General features: G+C 42.1%; 1 protein-coding gene across 2 annotated transcripts in view; it reads right to left on the bottom strand.

Annotated features, from left to right (window-relative positions):
* PSMD11 (proteasome 26S subunit, non-ATPase 11) overlaps positions 1–11,074 on the bottom strand; it is a 29,295-nt gene extending 18,221 nt beyond the window's left edge. The window contains exons 1-3 of one of the 2 annotated variants that reach the window (XM_021704524.1): positions 10,940–11,074; positions 8,519–8,620; positions 3,114–3,250 (exon numbers count right to left, since the gene is read on the bottom strand). In XM_021704524.1, the coding sequence (XP_021560199.1) occupies positions 3,114–3,250; positions 8,519–8,620; positions 10,940–11,030 (330 nt within the window). In that variant the 5' untranslated portion in view covers positions 11,031–11,074. The remainder of the gene's footprint in view (positions 1–3,113; positions 3,251–8,518; positions 8,621–10,939) is intronic. The other variant, XM_021704525.1, reaches the window with a different exon arrangement.
* Between the last annotated feature and the right edge of the window lie 7,546 nt (positions 11,075–18,620).

Genomic DNA, 18,620 nt, shown 5'->3' with positions numbered 1-18,620 from the left:
CCATTACAGGGTACATGATTTGCACTATCTCGGACTGTAATTGGTAAAGCCAGCACCTCAATTCTAAGGAAAAATTTTAAAGGCCATTGGCCTTGCTACACAACTATTTTGTTTTTGAGGCTTTGTGCTTTGTTAATGCGGATAATGACTAATAAAGGGGATAAGAATATAGGAGGAGCCCCTGCTTCTGGAGAAAGCCCTTATTTGAGTACAAAAGCTTGATGTGATAGAAATCAGACATTTAAGTTTATTTTGTTTTTTAAAGATTTTTTTTTTAATTTATTTTGAAAGAAAGAGAGAGCGCACAAGCACACAAGCAGGGGGAGCAGCAGGCAAAGGAAGAGGACGAAGCAGGCTCCCCGCCAAGCAGGGAGCCCAACGTGGGGCTCGATCCCAGGACCCTGGGATCATGACCTGAGCTGAAGGCAGACGCTTCACTGACTGAGCCACCCAGGCACCCCAGACATTTAAGTTTTAAATCAATACACTTAACGATTTTTTTAAATGCCTTTATTAACTAAATCCTTATGGGAGAAGAGTAACTACTATTCCAAGTCTGAAATTCTCTAGCACAAACTCCTTTTTTCCATGGAAATAACTGTTTCAATAACAGGATTCGATGGAAGGTTTCTCAAAATGTGCTACTGTGGCTTCAGTTGGATAGACTATACCAAAAATGGCTTCCCCTGGGCAACTACCTAGAGATCCCAGAAAGGTAATTTTGAAATTTCAGTTCCCAATTTGGCAAGGGTCTGGCACAGTCCCCTCCTCACCCCAATTCTCTACCCCCCTCCCACCCCTGCCAACCACCCCATCGTCACTCTCCCTTACCTCCACCTACCATCCTCACTTTCTAGGCGCTAAACCTTAGTGCTGCAATTCACTCAATCCTAACCTGATTCCTACCACCTTTTGGAATACAGCAAGCTAGAAAACTGTTCTGTAAATCTATCTGACCTATGGTTAGTTCCCAAACAGAAAAAGGCAAGGAAAATCCCCTCCTCCATCCTCTTGGGTACCAAACTCCACAACACAAAACTCCTAGATCTCTTAACAACGTTTACAAACTTCTTCTTTTGCCTCAGGCCACAATACCACCATGATAGTGACCTACAACTTGCTCCCCTATCCTTTTCCATCACTCAAATAAAAGAACCTAGAATGTTCCAAGATGAATACATAGCTCCAATTTCTCCAAGTCAGAGATCCTGAGTAACCTAGAGAAATGTAGTAACAACACTTATGCTTATATCTCAATTCAATAAATTTATGTCTTAATTCAAAAAAGTATCTCCTAAGCACCGACCACGGGGAAGGCATTATCCATACATTCCTCCAACAAATATGAGTTCTGTAGGTCCTCTGGGCCAAACTACTCTAAGTGCCAAGGATATAGCACTGGACAGGACAAAGTAACTATCCTCATGGAACTTCCATTCTAAGGAGGAAACAGATGTTAAAAAGGAAAATAAATATGAAGAAAAGTAAAGCAGATGGGATAGCCTAACCAGACACGGAGCCACATGATAAAGGCCAGTAAATCCCACTAGCCAATTACAGGAGAGTGCTGAATTATGATTTAATGGACCTCCACAAAGGAGTAGGAGAACTGCTCGTTACACAAATGCAGTTCCATCCAGAGTTAACTCTACGCTATGGGAAGGGAAAAATTCCGGAGACTTCGGTGTGCAAAGGAGCAGCTTTGATAATTAATTCTTTCTGCCTAGAAAGTTCCAAGTAACACATGTCAGTCTGTTTCAAAGTAACATTTTTGGTCAGCCCATTATAAGGCACCCCATTTCAAGGAAAAGATGGTGGTCCTTCTTCATGAGAACAAAGTACAATTTAAAAAAAAAAAAAGTTAGGGTTAGATAAGACTAACACCCCATTAAAATCACCTTTTCTTTTAAATTATTCATAAAAATAATTCTAATGCTTTGGTTCAAAAGACAGCCATCTAAATATTAACTATTTTTGATCTACCATCAGGAAACATAGTTCTGCCACAAATTTGAAAAGTTCTCTACAAATGAATTTTCTACAAATGAAGTGAGTTTATGGTGTTTAAACTAGGCCTCAAAGAATGATTAAGGCAAGAAAGCAGATTTTTACAAAAGACCTGATTTCAAAGTGGGATCCATGTCCTAGATTTCTGAAATTTCTCATTATTTACTTAGAATGCTACTGTGCCCTTTCATACCTTTTACTTACACCCACAGAGGCTAGAGCAAACAGACATATAACCAGCCAGCTTCCTACCCCTGTCCTTATATTACCTGACATTTTATATATTTATTGATTGCCTGCCTTCCTCATTAAAATATAATCCCCATGAGAACAGTGTGTTTTTACAAATGTATCCCCAGTATATGTAACCGTGTTTAGCATACAGTGGGCACTCAGCGAATACTAAGCAATGTATCTATAGGAAATACAACTATATTCTTCCTACAAACAGATTCAAGTAACCACAATCTATCCTGCTTGAATCTGCTGCTTTTTACAGAATAAGTTTTAACTTTGGTAGTGTCTTCTCCTGAACTGTAGAAAATACAGCTATCTTTGAAAGTTCAGAAGAGGCCCACTGATTCCAAAGAGGCACTCTTCAGCATGGTTCAGGGTCTGGTCTGAACTTGTAGAGGACATGTACAGGTACACCAGAGTCACTTCTGCACACATGAGACACAAACAGATGGATGCTCACCCCTCCATAAAGGCATATACGCAGTACAAAACACGCCAAGAAGTGATGCCACAAGACTTATTTAGTGCTCACAAGGAGCTCTGTGACACAGAATGAAAGGTACCACAGACACAGAAAACATTACAAAGGTGTGGCAATACAATACCTCAAAGACAAGAATCAGTTTGTGACCCTGATGTAATGAGGATTCCAGGGACCACTGACAATCTCCACTTACAAAGCAAAGCATGGAACAGACCCAAAGTATCAAATGCCCTGTAACAAAGAGAAACTGACATGATAAGTCCTGAGCTGTCCTCCCAGCTCAGCTGTCCCTTCCACATTAGTACCACAGTGCACGTAGGCATTGCTTTCACTGAAACAGACTTTCTGTCCATATTGTCTACCTTCTGCCATTAAAGTAGCTTACCTCCTGCCCTGTAGCTGCTTCCATATCAAGAAACAGATCAAGAAGAGATCGGACCAGACGAGCTGCTTTAGCCTTGCTGATGGAATTCAAGAAAGGTCGCACATACTTCAGGAGTCCTCCAAGCTCTGTGTGGAAGGCAATTCAGAAAAGAAAAAGTAAACATCAATATTAGAGACAAAATACCCATTAAAATAATGACCCAAGATCATGAAATCCATCTTTATGTCACTGCAATCAGTCTACTATATGATACATAGTAGGAATTTAAAGCATTCTTAACAGAGTAGCAAAAATGAGTGAACAACATGTACCAAATTTGTATTCTATTCCACACTCAGCTACTGGATTACTATGAGGGCCCTGGGAAAACCTCACGTCTCTCAGCCTCATTTACCCATCTTAATGACAGATAAACAGCCAAGTGCTCATGGTCTCAGAGCGCAGTTTTCTAGAACATGAAATAAGCTGTGCCTCTGACACCTGAGGTAAAAATCACTTCCTCACAACTGGCAAATCTGATGAGGTTATGGGAGGGGTGTTTTGTTACTGAATTTCCAAGTCTACCGTAGCAGCTCCCCCTTAAAACAGACTCCCCTCCCAAAGTTCTCCCCAATTTAGGCTTTTAGCAATATCACTTCCCTGGCACTGACTAAACTTTTCACAGAAAACTTAGGGTGTTTTCCCCTTAAACATATACTTAAAATTCTTCATTTACTGGTAAAGCCTAAGTCTTAAACTATGACCAAAAAAGGTGTCCACCACAGAAGTTTTTCTCCCCTTATAGAGGAAAAGAAGGTGGCACAGTCATTTTAAGGGAGCATCTTTAGAAACAAGAGTAGAAATTAGAGAATATTTCAACTCGATAACTATGGAAGTACTTTTGGAATGTAGGTTACAATTACTTTAGTGCCACCACCTCTTTAATATATTCTCCAATTGTGGACTCACCCTCCTGAGGATTCTAATTCAGGGCAAGCAAACCTCACCCTCCTGAGAATGCTAATTCAGGGTCCTGAAATCCTCATCTGCCTGAATAGTCACAGGATGCATGGGACTGTGTCAGGTACGAAAAGAACTTTATACAGTGGAAAAGTTCATTTTTTCCTTCATTCCCCAGTACTGACCTTTGATTCCACTAAGATTTTCCCCATTCTGCCACTCCATGCATAGACTAGACATGTGTGTTCTTTCATGCCTCACTCCTGCTGCATTCCCATGTAGAATTTCTCCCTCATCTTCTTGATCTATGTAAACCTCAGATATCCTTTTAGGTCCAGCTAAAGTCCTATTATGTCTTCCAAGCCAACTCCAGGCTGCACTGATGTTTCCCTCTCAAATTCCTTTTACATTTGTACAAATTTTAATTATACAACCATATCTTTTTAAAAGTAGTTTAGTACAATGTCCCTTCTCCCACAGTATTTCCTACTATGCTAGAACAATTCTGAACAATCTCTAATGACAGAAATGTTCAGAAAGCTGACTATTTGAATGTTAGTCAAACTGAATTGTTCTTTTCTAAGACCCAAGTCTTTCCCTCCTTCCACATGGCTTCAAATTTCTGAAGATAACTACCATTTATATCTCCCTAACTTTCCCTTTCTCCAAGCTAAACATCTTTAGCTATTTTAACTGTTCCTCCAATGTTCTGGTTTCTAGATTCCTTGTCATTGAATAAACTCTAGTTTGCAAACATACCACTTGTAGTACCCAAAACTGAAAACAATTCTCCAGGTAAAGTCTGACCAGTAGAGTCATGGCCTAATTCTCTTGATCTGGCCCCACAGGTAACACAAGATAGTCTACTTCCTTTTTCTTAATAGCACTTTTGTTTAGACTGGTCCATTAAGGTCTTTTTTGACAGGTAATTCCTCATCTTCCTCTGTTTTGATAAATACTTTTAAGTATATAACTTTGTACTTACCACACTGAATTTAATCTTGCTGGCTTTGGCAATAACTCTGAATCTTAATTCTGTCCTCTACTGTACTGAGTCATCTACAAAAAATAAGCAGGTCTTCTGAAAAGGCTTTAGCCATAATGCCAGATGCTGACCGATGCTAGAGACTTCCCTCTAGTTGACCAATGATCTTCATACCCTGTACCTCTCATTAATATTATGGCAAATGTTCAAAGGCCTTGCTTACATCAGATATGTAGTCTGTATCATTCCTCTAACCCAGAGGTTGGTAAACTTTTTCTGTGAAGGGCCAGATAGTAAATATTTTCAGCTTTTTGGGCAATGTGGTCTCACTGGCACAAACTGAACTCAGCCACTGCAGTGCAAAAGCAATCACAGACAATATGTGAATAAACGGGTGTGGCTGGGATCCAACAAAACTTTATTTACAAAAACAGCTGGCAAGCCACTGTCTGTGGAGCCGTGCACATCTACTGGTCTGATAAGGCTAACCAAAGAGAATGAAGGTGAGTTTGAAATAATCTTTTCTTAATAAACCCAAGGTCTTAAGTGATTAAAACCTACTTACCAAATAATCTGTCCCAGTATTAGTGATTACCAGTTTAAAGTGTCTAGAAATTCTTCTCGTTATCTTCACGCAAAATGAAACAATATTTGCCCATCCTGTTTCCTTAATACTTCTCCATCCTTCATGACTTTTCTCAGAATAATAATAGTGGCTCTATAAATACATCTGCTAGAACTGTGCTTCTGATATTAAAAGACAGAAACTGTCAGAGCCTAGAGACTTGAACTTATTTAAAGAGCCTATCTGCTCTCTCTTCTCTCACCTACCTTGGCTTTAATTCTCTCTTTCTGATGCTTTTTTCTTTTTCTTTTTGAAAATTATTTTTCTTCCTGGAAAAGGCTGAAGTGAAACATGAACTAAGCAGCCTGCCTTTTGCTCTAGCACCTGCTAGCATTACAGTATTTGCTCCAAGCACTGATAGTGTTATTCTTCTTACCCCAACAGAAAAACAAATGACCTCTTAGTTGCCAAAGATTCAGTTCACTTTTCATTTCAGTCTACTGTTGCTATTCATTCTCGGTTATAGTCTCTGTTTCTTTCCATTCTCATACATAACAAATTAATTTTTTAATTCCCAAAGAATCATACTACTTCCTATTGAGATTATTTACAATTATATGACCCAAACTTCCTTTTTAGAAGGTCACAGAGCTCAAAATAATCCTTTCAGAATCTCAAGCTATGAAATCTGCAGATCCTGAGCCTAGCCATCATGTCTGATGATGCTCAGCACCACTTTCAACCACTATTATGCATCAAACCTTGCCTTATTCACTAATTCCCAAATGACTGCTACAGGTCAGAGACCTTATCTTAAATTTTTTGAATGGAGTACTTAGCACAGTGCTAACTGTATATTAAGTGCATAATAAAACAAAATTAAAGATTAATGGACTAAACCTATTTTCTGTTCTCAGGGAACCAAAAATCAAAGGAAAGAACATAAACCTATCAATTATGAAGAGCAAAGTTAGGTACATGAATGGAGGCCCCAAGACCTCCTTAGAGTTTCTATTGTATATACCTATACTCATCAAACTCTTTCTTAGAAAACAATGACAAATGACCTGGAAAAGTTTCTGAAAGTCCTTATGATTCACCTGTTAAATTGCAATAGGTTTAGCTATACACTTCTCAACTTCTCAGGTACTGAATCACAAAAAGGGGAGGGGCAAGGAATAAGGAGAGAACAAAGCATAAAATACGAATTTCAAGCAAAACAGTTAACATTTTTGCATACATTTTTGAAGCGCTGACTGTACTACATGCTATTTGTAATTGTCCATGCTACTGGAGGAAAACAGATATTTGGAAATTTCAACAACAGAAAAATCTTAAATCACTCTACCTGACTTTCTAATTCTTTCAGGAAAATTACCTTATTAATTATATTTTGTATGGACTAATTACAGAACTATTATGCAACCCCAAGCTCACATTAACTGACAGGCAAAAGGAATCCATAAATATGTTAAACAGGAGGGAAGTCAGTCTAAAATGAAAAAAACAGGGATGCATGGCTGGCTCAGTCAGAAAAGCGTGTGACTCTTGACCTGGGGGTTGAGTTCGAGCCCCACGTTGCGGGTAGAGATTACTAAAAAAATAAATAAATAAACTTAAAAAAATAAATAAAGTGAAAAATCCCAGCACTAATCATTGATAACCCATAAGTGATTAACTATGGAAAGCATGAACCATTACACCATAAGGCCTCAAGCTCTGAAGTGGGACTAATTGGTTCAAATCCTGGCTCTTCCACATACTAGATGAGTGAGTGACCTTGGATAAGTTATTTAACTCTTCTGTGCTCAGTTTCCTCAGGTGTAAAATGGACAATAGTATCCACCTTATCGAGTTGTTTTGAGGACGCAATAAACGAAATCATTTCTGTGCTTAAAAAAAAAAAAAAAGAGTAACTTGTTGACAGCATTTAAAAACTGTCTTACTATAAATATCTTTAAATGATATTTTAAGTAAGATACAAAAGCCATATAAACACATCCTACAACTGCATTTACCTTTACTCAACTTTTTATTGACTGAGCCTAATAATCAATGTTAGTCATCTTTAAGTTGCAAAAGATCTTAGTTCTCAAGTTCAAGAAGTTTTGCTAACTTACACCTCTTGGATAACAATATTATTTTGGGTAAAGTAATTCATAAAGTCCCTTACCAGAGCTTAATCCATTCTAAATTAGATAAGATCTAAATTCACTTTAAAGTTGACAAAAATCATCCATTTTAAGCTTAAGAAACCCTGTCTCTAAATACTATTACCACTTTACTGGTCAAAGGCCCTTCCTGGTCTCTTATTCCAGTGACTCTTATTCCGAGGACACCGTCATCAGAGTATCTCAAGCCTAGAAGCTCAATGGTTCAATTACAAATAGAATGTATGGGCAATAACATGCACGAAGTCCCAGGTAACAATGGAGAAATCTCGGGAAGGCTCTTTCCATTTAATGTCTCACTTACTCTCCATCAGGAAAAAAGGACAGCTACTCACTGACTTGGATGCAGAATCCCTAGGCACTTTCAAGTCACGGGCCTAAGCTGCTGTCCATCTTAAATATATCAGAGCTGAAATCCCTAAAGACAGCTGCTACTGGTGCTGCTGCCCCTATGTAAGGGACCACAGTGAAAATTCAAACCAGAAACAAATCACAGATCACTATATCCCAAAAGGAATCGGATTTTCCCGCACCTGCAGAACAAAACTGTTCCACGAAAGAACTGAATTTAAAGGTCCACCTACCTTCCTGCTAAAAAACTGAAGCTCAACAAGTTGACGATAAAATGGAAATATACCACCAATAAACTGTGTGGATGCATTCCTATGTTCCTGTACTCCAAGAGAAATGAAACTTCACCCAGCATTTCATGTAAAAGAGAAAGCAACCCATTTGCAGCACTTACCTGCAGCTTGTCCAGTCTTCGCCAAGAGAGACCCCAGTTCCAGGATACTCTGCTCTTTGACCTGCACTGCCTCCTCATCATTCTCCTGAATGTCACGCTTCACTGGGAGAGGAAAATGCAAACCTTCTTAAAATTCTGACAAAAAATGAAGACTGAGGGAAATTTCACCCTCACAAGACCAATTACAAACTCAGTTACCAAAACACAAATTCTAGAGAGCTTTAAAAAAAAAAAAAAAATTCTTAAAAAAGTGAAATCATCATGTAAGATATGTCCCATATAAATCATAAAAATAGATTCCTCTCTGATTTTAAATGTGCCTTTTCATTCTATGAATCAGAATTCCCCTTACCCACATACAATGAGATTTCTGTTGCAGTCACTTGGTTAAAGCAAAAATCCAAACAAGTGCTTCATACTTGTGGTGCTAAGCCCATTAGGCACTCTGTTATTGAAAATATTAAACATGCCTATACGTTTACCTGCCACAAACTAAAATCAAAAGACCATTATTTACTGATGACTAAAAAAAGTCAAGAGTCTTTCAATAAACTTTAAGTCTGTGGAAAGCCTCACTAATGGGTGTGCTAGGGATAAGCAGTTCTACAAAGCCATTCAGGAAAAACAACCCAATCAAAGCTCCAGTGTGATCCTTAGGAGGGACTGCGGCTTTATAATGGATTCAGGACCTGTTAAAATAACTTTGTGCTATCTGTCCCACTTTCAACTGTTAAAAACTATTTTACCACTCAAACACTGAATAACCTCTCTGACTTTGTGGTGATAATTTTGGTGATCATCACTAGTTATCACTTCTCTTACAAAGCATCATGACTTGACAAAAACCAAGATTAGATACTCCATGATGGAGTCTGGAAAAAGTAAGACTGTACCCATCATGACTGAAGCTTGAAGAGGGAAGTTTTCAGGGAACTCTCTCCTAGTAGAATGGACAATCACAAAATACTCCAACTATAATGCTTACCATAATTTGCTTTATAAAAGACAAAATAGTAAGCACTTAGCACAAAAAAAACAAAATAAAATCCATGCTTCTCACATTAGTGTGCACTCACAGAATAAAAATATATATGTGATTGAGATGACGCTGGTTCTATAATTTTAACTGACTTAATTCAAGATCAGAACTTCAAAACTAAAACCTTTCATTTACCAAAATCATCCATCCACAGATGCATCTTAACCCCCACCTCCTCTCCTTCTCCAGTACCCCCAAAGATAAAGACATCAAGATCTTGTCCTTGTCTTTTCTCCATGCAAGTCAGGGATACCAAAATTCAACAGACTAGAAGTCAACGTAAAAGCCAACATCCTGGAGGTCCCAAATACACGTGCATTCTTACGCTACTTGTTGATCCAATTTGAATCTTCTCAAACTACGTTAAAAAGATCACATTACTACATGTGCAGCAAGAGCTATCCCATGCCCTAACTGAACCCTTTACGACTTGAACATTAAAAGCCTTCTCTGTCATCACAAATTTATTTCTATTCACACCTGAATCCCGGTAGAAACTTCTCAGAAGCGACTGGCTGGAGCTCCCGTTTCAGTTTTCCTTTTGTGTGCAAGATGTAAGGCAATCTACTACAAATTGACTTTAATTTTCTCTGGCAATCTGCGGCGGACCAGTTCCCTGAACTCCGCGGTTGACAACTAACTCCCCGAACTCACTTCCCACCTCTACAGGGGAGACTACGACGATTAGTCACCTCCTCTAGCCGGGCGGTCCCATCTCGCTCTTACACCCAACAAGGGGGCAAAGGAACGTCTCGGGCACCTCTTCAAACCAAATGTCAATCTGTGGTGTGTGTCCCCTCGGTATTTCCCACATTCAGAAAGCGATCTCCCTTTAGTGGAGCCTTCCGCTGTGAGGCTGGAGAGAGGCAGCAGTTCCCAGCGTCCCGAGGAAGAAAACTCCGAGAGAAAAGCGAGCGCTCGCTCTGCCACCCGGAGCGGGCTGTACTGATAACAACGGCGGGAAACGCTGTCTACAGCGAGTTTCTCCAAGGCCTTTCAACTCGAGGCTCTCAGTCCTGTTCGCGACAAGCCCGCCGGCCGGCACTGCTCGCGGTCCCGGGCCAGCCCGCACGGGCCAGAGCCGGAGCAAGGCTGGGAAGTGGTGGGGGCCCCGGCTCGGCCCACCCTCTCACTCCACGCTGAGCCCACCGTGAGTCAGCAGCCGGCAAGTGGACGCCGGGGCTGCCTCGAAGCTCCCCACCCGGGTGGGACCCAGGGGGCTCCAGGGAGCTGCGAGCGGCCTGTGCCCCCGGCCCGGCCCCCCTCACACACAGTGAGTCAGCAGCACCAGAGCCGGCTAGCCCGGCCCCGCTCCGCCACCGCCGGCCCACACAGGCCGAGCTGAGCCGGCAGGGTCAGAGAGGGGGCGCGGCGACCTTTACCGATGGAGTGGAGAATGTCGATGGAGGCCTCCCGGTCGGTGCTGAGTAGAGACTGGGCTCTCTGGAACTCCACCACCGCCGCCGCCGCCATCTTACCGCTTTCACACCGTCCCCGGCCGCGGCCGCCGACGCCGGAAACACACTCCCGGAAAGCCCGCCCTCACCTCCCTCTTCCCCCCATGGCCCCCCCCACCTCCTCCGTTCCCAGAGCACCACGGGAGTTGTAGTCTTGCCGCCGGTCGGGGATTGAGGGGTGAGGATGAGAGCTGGGGCGCCCGGGCAGATGGGCGGCAAATGCCGCGGCACCGCCTAGCGGTCAGTCCGCGGGTGAAAGAGGCGGTGCCTAAGCGTTGGAGCCGAAGGCTAGCCCCCCACCCACCCCAAAACAGACCTCTTAACAGCAACTCTCCCAGCTCGCCCTTGAGAGGACTTTTTGAGCACCCGCCTAGGTATTCATTGAAAGCCGTTTGGCTTTCTTTGTCGCTTCCACGTTTAACCATTCATTCAGGGCAATAAACGATCTTATTAGTGCTCACGATGTGGCAGACAAAGAATTGAGCACCATTCAAAGGCGTTCAAGTGTCTAACAACATTTGTCTCTCCCTTTCTCACACACACACACACACACACACGTTCCAGGCTAGAATCCTACAGAATCATAGCCAGCCTGGGATTAAACCCACCAGCGTCGGGGAGAACTGATGTTAGAAAGTGAAATACCGGGCGCCTGAGTGGCTCAGTCGTTAAGCGTCTGCCTTTGGCTCAGGTCATGATCCTGGAGTCCCAGGATCGAGTCCCACATCGGGCTCCCTGCTCGGCAGGGAGTCTGCTTCTCCCTCTCCTCCTCCCCCTGCTTGTTCTCTCTCTCTCTCTCTTTCTCTCAAATAAATAAATAAACAAAATCTTTAAAAAAAAAAAGAAGAAGAAGAAGAAGAAGAAAGTGAAATACCGGGTGCCTGGGTGGCTCAGTTGGTTAAGCGACTGCCTTCGGCTCAGGTCATGATCCTGGAGTCCCGGGATCGAGTCCCGCATCGGGCTCCCTGCTCGGCGGGGAGCCTGCTTCTCCCTCTGACCTTCCTCCCTCTCGTGCTCTCTGTCTCTCATTCTCTCTCTCTCAAATAAATAAATAAAATCTTTTTAAAAAAAAAGTGAAATACCATCTTTACCCCATTCACTCAATAAATCCCTCTTGGGGATCACACGGAAGTCTAACGGCTACCTGGACTCCCCACTCAGAAAAGGAAAAAATAAAAAGGATTTTCCTAATATCTCCAGTTCCTTCAATTAAAATCACATATCTGAAAGTCCGTCGAGTGAAAGGAGAAAAGACATTCTGTATGACCACTGAAGAGTGAGCTTAAAGGAAGGGCTAAAAATATACAGAGGCAGTTCAATATGAGGAAGATCTTTCTCCCGGTGAAAGTAATCCGAAAACAGAATATGCTGTCCCCTAAAGGGACCTGTAAAGGGAAACAACATTGCACTCCTCTGTGACTGGGTTAGGCAATTTATATATTTATCTTCTTTTATCCTTCCAACAATGTTCTGTGAAGAAGACACTATTTACACTCCTTTCATAGGTGAGGAACGGGGTTTAAAGTGATTTGGTGAAACTCATCTGGTAATGATCTGAAAGTTAGGGAACGCATTCCTAGTTCCTGGATGTGTCCAAATGAAAACTGGTTAACATCTCATCAAGTTGTAAACAGGATTCATGGGGTTGGTGGGGAAATTGATTAAATGGCTTCTAGATTTCTCCTAACTCTGAGATTCCATGAATCTCGGTATAAAACTAAGCCTTTCTTTGCTTAGAAAGGGCATTCCTCCCTCCTCAATTTGGTGTGCAATTAATATATTGTGCCAGAGGGGCGCCTGGGTGGCTCAGTTGGTTAAGTGACTGTTCAGCTCAGGTCATGATCCTGGAGTCCTAGGATGGAGCCCCGCATCCGGCTCCCTGCTCAGCAGGGGGTCTGCTTCTCCCTCTGACCCTCCTCCCTCTCATGCTCTCTCTCTCTCTCAATAAATAAATAAAAATCTTAAAATATATATATATATAGTGCCAAAATGTTAATGAGCTATAAAATTCCAAAGCTGAGAACAACAGGAAATAAGGATCTTCACCTTCTAAAGAAAACCTACCAGTTCATCCTTACTACTTTAGTAAGTAAAAGATTTACTAAAAAATGACTAGACCAATCCTAAAACCTTCATCTACTTCCAGCCTCCATCAGGGAGAGAGAAAAATTCAAAAGGAATTCATTAGAAGAACTCATGGAAGACGATAAACTGCTCACCTCACTATAAAGAGGAAGCACTACAAAAGACTGGGGGTGTCTGCGAGATCTTTCTCCCAAGCTGGTGAGTCTCGCTGACTACAGCAACTTAGCCATCTCTGTGCATCCACCATGGTTAAGAGTTTTGAGGTGAACCAGACCTGTCTCTCCAGGAGGTTGGGGCCTTCACGCACATTCATGAAGATGGTTACCACTTTTGACCTGCAAAATTCTGAATTAGGGAAGGGGGCTGATACATTCCACAATAGGACAAGGAGAAAGGGCAGCAATGGGGCAGCCTCCACTACCTGTGTTGGGTAGAGTCAGGTGGCCAACTCAATAGGGCTTCCCACCAGAGTGAAAAGACCCAGTAATAGGCTAGATGAGTGGACACCAAGAAGCAGTGACTGAAGAGGGATCTTAAGATTCACAGGTATAGCCTCCAAAGAACCCATAAATGCTCCCAACAAGAGAGAATCAGCCCCTGGATCTCTGCTTCTGATGACATTAGTCATGTGAGACACTTTTACTTCCTTTCTTTAATCCTTCCCCTAATGACAGAGGAGCAGAGTGAGAAAGGGAAGAAAAAGAAGAGAGGAAAATTGTAAGCTAAACAAATATTCCCAACTGAGAGTCAGAGAGGGGAGAAGCTTTAAATTAGATATGGAGTCTCAGTCGGTTGAGTGGCAGACTCTTGATTTCAGCCCAGATCATGATCTCAGTGTTGCGAGATCAAGCCCACATCCCTCCAGCTCCACCACGCTCAGTGGGAAGTCTGCTTGAGGTTCTCTCTCTGTCTCTCTCTCTCTGCCCCTCCCCTGCTTACATGCACTCTCTCTCTAAAATGAATAAATCCTTAAAAATTAAAAAAAAAATAAATTAGATATGAAATTGATGTTTTGATTTAGGTTAGACTGGACTTTTTTTTTTTAAGATTTTATTTATTTTTTTGACAGAGAGAGACACAGCGAGAGAGGGAATATAAGCAGGGGGAGTGGGAGAGGGAGAAGCAGACTCCCCGCGGAGCAGGGAGCCCGAGCCGGGGCTCGAACCCAGGACCCTGGGACCATGACCTAAGCCGAAGGCAGACGCTTAACAACTGAGCCACGCAGGTGCCCCTGGACTTTTTTTTCTTAATAAACTTTTTTTTTTTTAGAGTAGTTTTAGGTTCACAGCAAAAGTGAGCAGAAAGCAAAGATAGAATGGACTTTAAATCATTAGAAATGACCTTAAAGTTAGGAGATCTGTCCAAGATGTTATCTGGGGGGGGGGTGGACGGCGGGGGGAAGAGATGGGAGAGCCAACAAAGACTGGATAGAGGGATGTAGCTTGTACCTGTACCAAGTCCTTCAACATATTTATTACAGCACCACCATCTGCTCAGTTTCCTAGTTACCTAAACTAACTCCTTTCTCCAACCAGTGCCATCACAGCAAACATTACCTACTATTTATTCTCCTGAACATGTTCCTCGGGTACTAGTTCCACATCATCCTCTCTAACATTTTTAAAGATTATATATATAACCTCCTACTGGTCCTCCTCTTTGGAGTTATGCGGTAATCCCACAGGAGATGCAAGAGGCATACAGGACTAGTTTATTACACTACTTGGCCTTGATCATTCCCTTTCTTTCACATCAAGTACAAGAGAGTGATCTCTACACCTACATTGTACCTTTTTCTTTCAAACAGTATCATCAAGCAGAAAATGCAATAAAAGGACCACAGGTTTTAGAGCCATCCACTTGCTTTCAAAGTCCAGGCCAGCCACTTAGTAGCTGGTGATTTGTAACTTGTTTTTTTAATTTCTGTGATCTTTGGTTTTCTCCTCTGGAAGAAACAGCTCTCAAGGTTTCTGTAAGGATAGGAGATAAGCTAATGTGGAGACATGTTGAATAAATATTATTTTCTTTCCATGTAGCATCTTCCCTACAGAAAAGTGAGAAGTAACTTATGTTATAGGGATCACTAGCTACTTCTTACTAGTCACCTTTCCCTGACTGCACTGACAGGTAACTGATGTTCTTAAACTTAAGTAGTACAAAACTGTAAGTCATTCTCAGGAACGTGACATTCTCAATGTCACCAAAAGCTCCCCCCAACCATCACCTTCTTGCTCAGTTCTACCATTCTTCTCCATGCTGAGCTTCTTCAAATGTTCTCTGCATGTATCCAATAGTCTGGGCCCTGGGAGGGTCTGGTTACCATCCCCTTCACTGGGGGCTACAAAGTGTTGCATAATCTGGCCCCTGCCTACTTCTCCAACGTCACCCCTTACTCACTCTGCTCAGTTGGCAACTTCGGGGTTTTTTTCTTTTCTCTTTTTTTTTTTTTTTTCCTCAAACATGCCAAGTTCCTTCCCACCTCAAAGCCTTTATGTTCCTTCCTCAGATTTCAGCTCAAAGATCATTTCTACAAAGAGGGCTTCTGTGTCATCCCATTAAAAGTAATCTCCTCGGGGTGCCTGGGTGGCTCAGTTGGTTGGGCAACTGCCTTCGGCTCAGGTCATGATCCTGGAGTCCCGGGATCGAGTCCCGCATCGGGCTCCCTGCTCCTTGGGAGCCTGCTTCTCCCTCTGACCCTCCTCCCTCTCATGCTCTCTGTCTCTCATTCTCTCTCTCTCAAATAAATAAATAAAATCTTTAAAAAAAAAAAGTAATCTCCTCTACCTTCAGTCCAGTAACCATCAAATCACTCTGTTTATTTCCTTCTTGGGGTTTACCACAGTCTTTGATTTTACTATGTCACTCATGTAAAGCTCACTTCCCTCCACAAGGTTTCAGGGACCTTGTCAATCTTGTCCACCATTATAGCCCCCAGCTCCCACAATAGTGGCTTCACACGTGGCAAATACTCAATAAATATTTGCTGGATGAATGCCAGTATCTGTCCTGCCACAAACTTCTGCTGCTCTAAATGTCCATATCCTACACCATGTGACTGTTTAGCCTTTGCTGTTTTAGATTGCAGTAGGGGTGGTGGGGCTGTCCCAGATTAGCCATGATGTAGGGTTTATAGGGACTGTCCTAAAAAGACTACTGGACCAATCCAATTCCCCTCTGAGGAATTGGGGAATGGAGAGACTGAGCCAGTTAGCCAAGGGAATTGAAATCAAAACCTGTCACTTGGAACCAACGAGACCCATGCTGGTAGAGGAAAAACTCAGTAGATGAGTGAAGAGAGGCAGGAATGTCATGGAGGAGAATCCAAACACCACCACAGAAGGCCACCTCAGTTCCTAACAACTTTCTAATATCTACCTCTACCCTCATGAGGCCCAACCATGCCATATTCCCCATTCTTGAAATACTGGGACATGTTTCCTTTCCAAGTATCTTCCAATCCTTTTCATGATGTTAAGTAGAAAGGTTCAGTGTGGTGTCATTATGTTTTTTTTTTTTTTTTTTTTTTTTTTTTTTTTTTTTTTTTTTTTTTAAAGATTTTTTTTTATTTATTTTTATTTGAGAGAGAGAGAATGAGAGAGAGCACATGAGAGGGGGGAGGGTCAGAGGGAGAAGCAGACTCCCTGCCGAGCAGGGAGCCCGATGCGGGACTCGATCCCGGGACTCCAGGATCTTGACCTGAGCCGAAGGCAGTCGCTTAACCAACTGAGCCACCCAGGCGCCCCAATGTCATTATGTTTTTAATGGCTCTCTAATACTCTTTCATCTTTCTTTTTAACAAAGTGAGAGGAGGCAACAGTATCTACCTGGAGTTAGGTTTCCTTGTTTTTGTTTTTATGGTTACATCCTAGTTATGGCCAATAATACTACTGATTTTCCTTTGATGGTAGAGACATATAGTTACACTGAAAAACAAAGTGGGTCAACTTAAATAACAATACATAGTATGTGGACATGGGAAAAATCAGGACTGTGTAGGATGAGCAAATGATTATTTGATCCAGAAAATCAAATTCTGGTTTCAGTACCACTATGTAGCCAACCATCTACCTCCCATTATCTTTCTTTTTATTCCAAAATCACACCTCTGATTGGAAGACCAGGAAGTCCTTTGGGTTCCTGCCTTAGAATAATAATCTTTAAAGATGGCTTTCAAGTTACTTCTGGCAAAGGCACTATATACTGTAGAAAAAAGAATATGGAATTTGAAGTCAGACAAACATGGAGCTCAAATCTTCACTTTACTACCATCTAATAGTCAAATTACTTAAACTCTCTGAGACTGAATTTGGTCATCAGTAAAATTACTTTTAGAATCTACTCCAGGGACACCTGGGTGGCTCAGTTGGTTAAGCATCTGCCTTTGGCTCAGGTCATGATCCCAGGGTCCTGGAATCGAGCCCTGCCTTGGGCTCCCTGCTTAGCGGGGAGTCTGCTTCTCCCTCTGCCTGCCACTCCCCCTGCTTGTGCACTCTCTCTCTCTGACAAATAAATAAATAAAATCTTTTAAAATAAATTAATTAGGGGCACCTGGGTGGCTCAGTCGGTTGGGCAGCTGCCTTCGGCTCAGGTCGTGATCCCAGGGTCCTGGGATCCAGCCCTGCATCGGGCTTCTTGCTCCGCAGGGAGCCTGCTTCTCCCTCTCCCACTCCCCCTGCTTGTGTTCCCTCTCTCGCTGTGTCTCTCTCTGTCAAATACATAAATAAAATCTTAAAAAATAAATAAATAAAAATAAATTAATTAAAATAAAATAAAATCTACTCCATTTGAGGGGCGCCTGGGTGGCTGAGTCAGTTGAGTGTCCAAATCTTTCAACTCAGGTGGTGAGATCCAGCCCCACATCGGGCTCTGTGCTCAGCGTGGAGTCAGCTTGTTCCTCTCCTTCTTCCTCTGTTCCTCCCCCTGCTCTCACCCTCTCTAAATAAATAAATAAAATCTTTTAAAAATACATACTCCATGGGTGCCTGGGTGGCTCAGTCGTTAAGCATCTGCCTTCAGCTCAGGTCATGATCCCAGGGTCCTGGGATCGAGTCCCACATCGGGCTCCCTGCTCAGCGGGAAGCCTGCTTCTCCCTCTCCCACTCCCCCTGCTTGTGTTCCCTCTCTGGCTGTCTCTCTCTCTGTGTTGAAAAATAAATAAAATCTTTAAAAAATAAAAATAAAAAAATAAAAATATATACTCCATTTGATGGGGTTGCACAACAATGTGAATATGCCTAATACCACAGAACTGTACACTGAAAAATGGTTAAAATTGTAAATCTTATTCTGTGTATTTTACCAAAATAAAAAAAAATAATCTACTTCACAGAATTGTTTGAAGATTAAACTTTTAAAGACACTGTAACACTTCAGCACTATTACTGACACATGTAAGTGCTCAATAAATGGCAGCTTTTTTTTTTTAAGATTTTATTTTATTTATTTATTTGAGAGAGAGCACAAGAGGGGGTAGGGTCAGAGGGAGAAGCAGATTCCCTGCCGAGCAGGGAGCCCGCTGCGG

This window comes from Neomonachus schauinslandi, chromosome 15 (assembly GCF_002201575.2).
Source record: "Neomonachus schauinslandi chromosome 15, ASM220157v2, whole genome shotgun sequence".
Classification (NCBI taxonomy): domain Eukaryota; kingdom Metazoa; phylum Chordata; class Mammalia; order Carnivora; family Phocidae; genus Neomonachus; species Neomonachus schauinslandi.
Note: the sequence above shows the minus strand (reverse complement) of the source record. Positions and strands in the feature narration are given on the sequence as shown.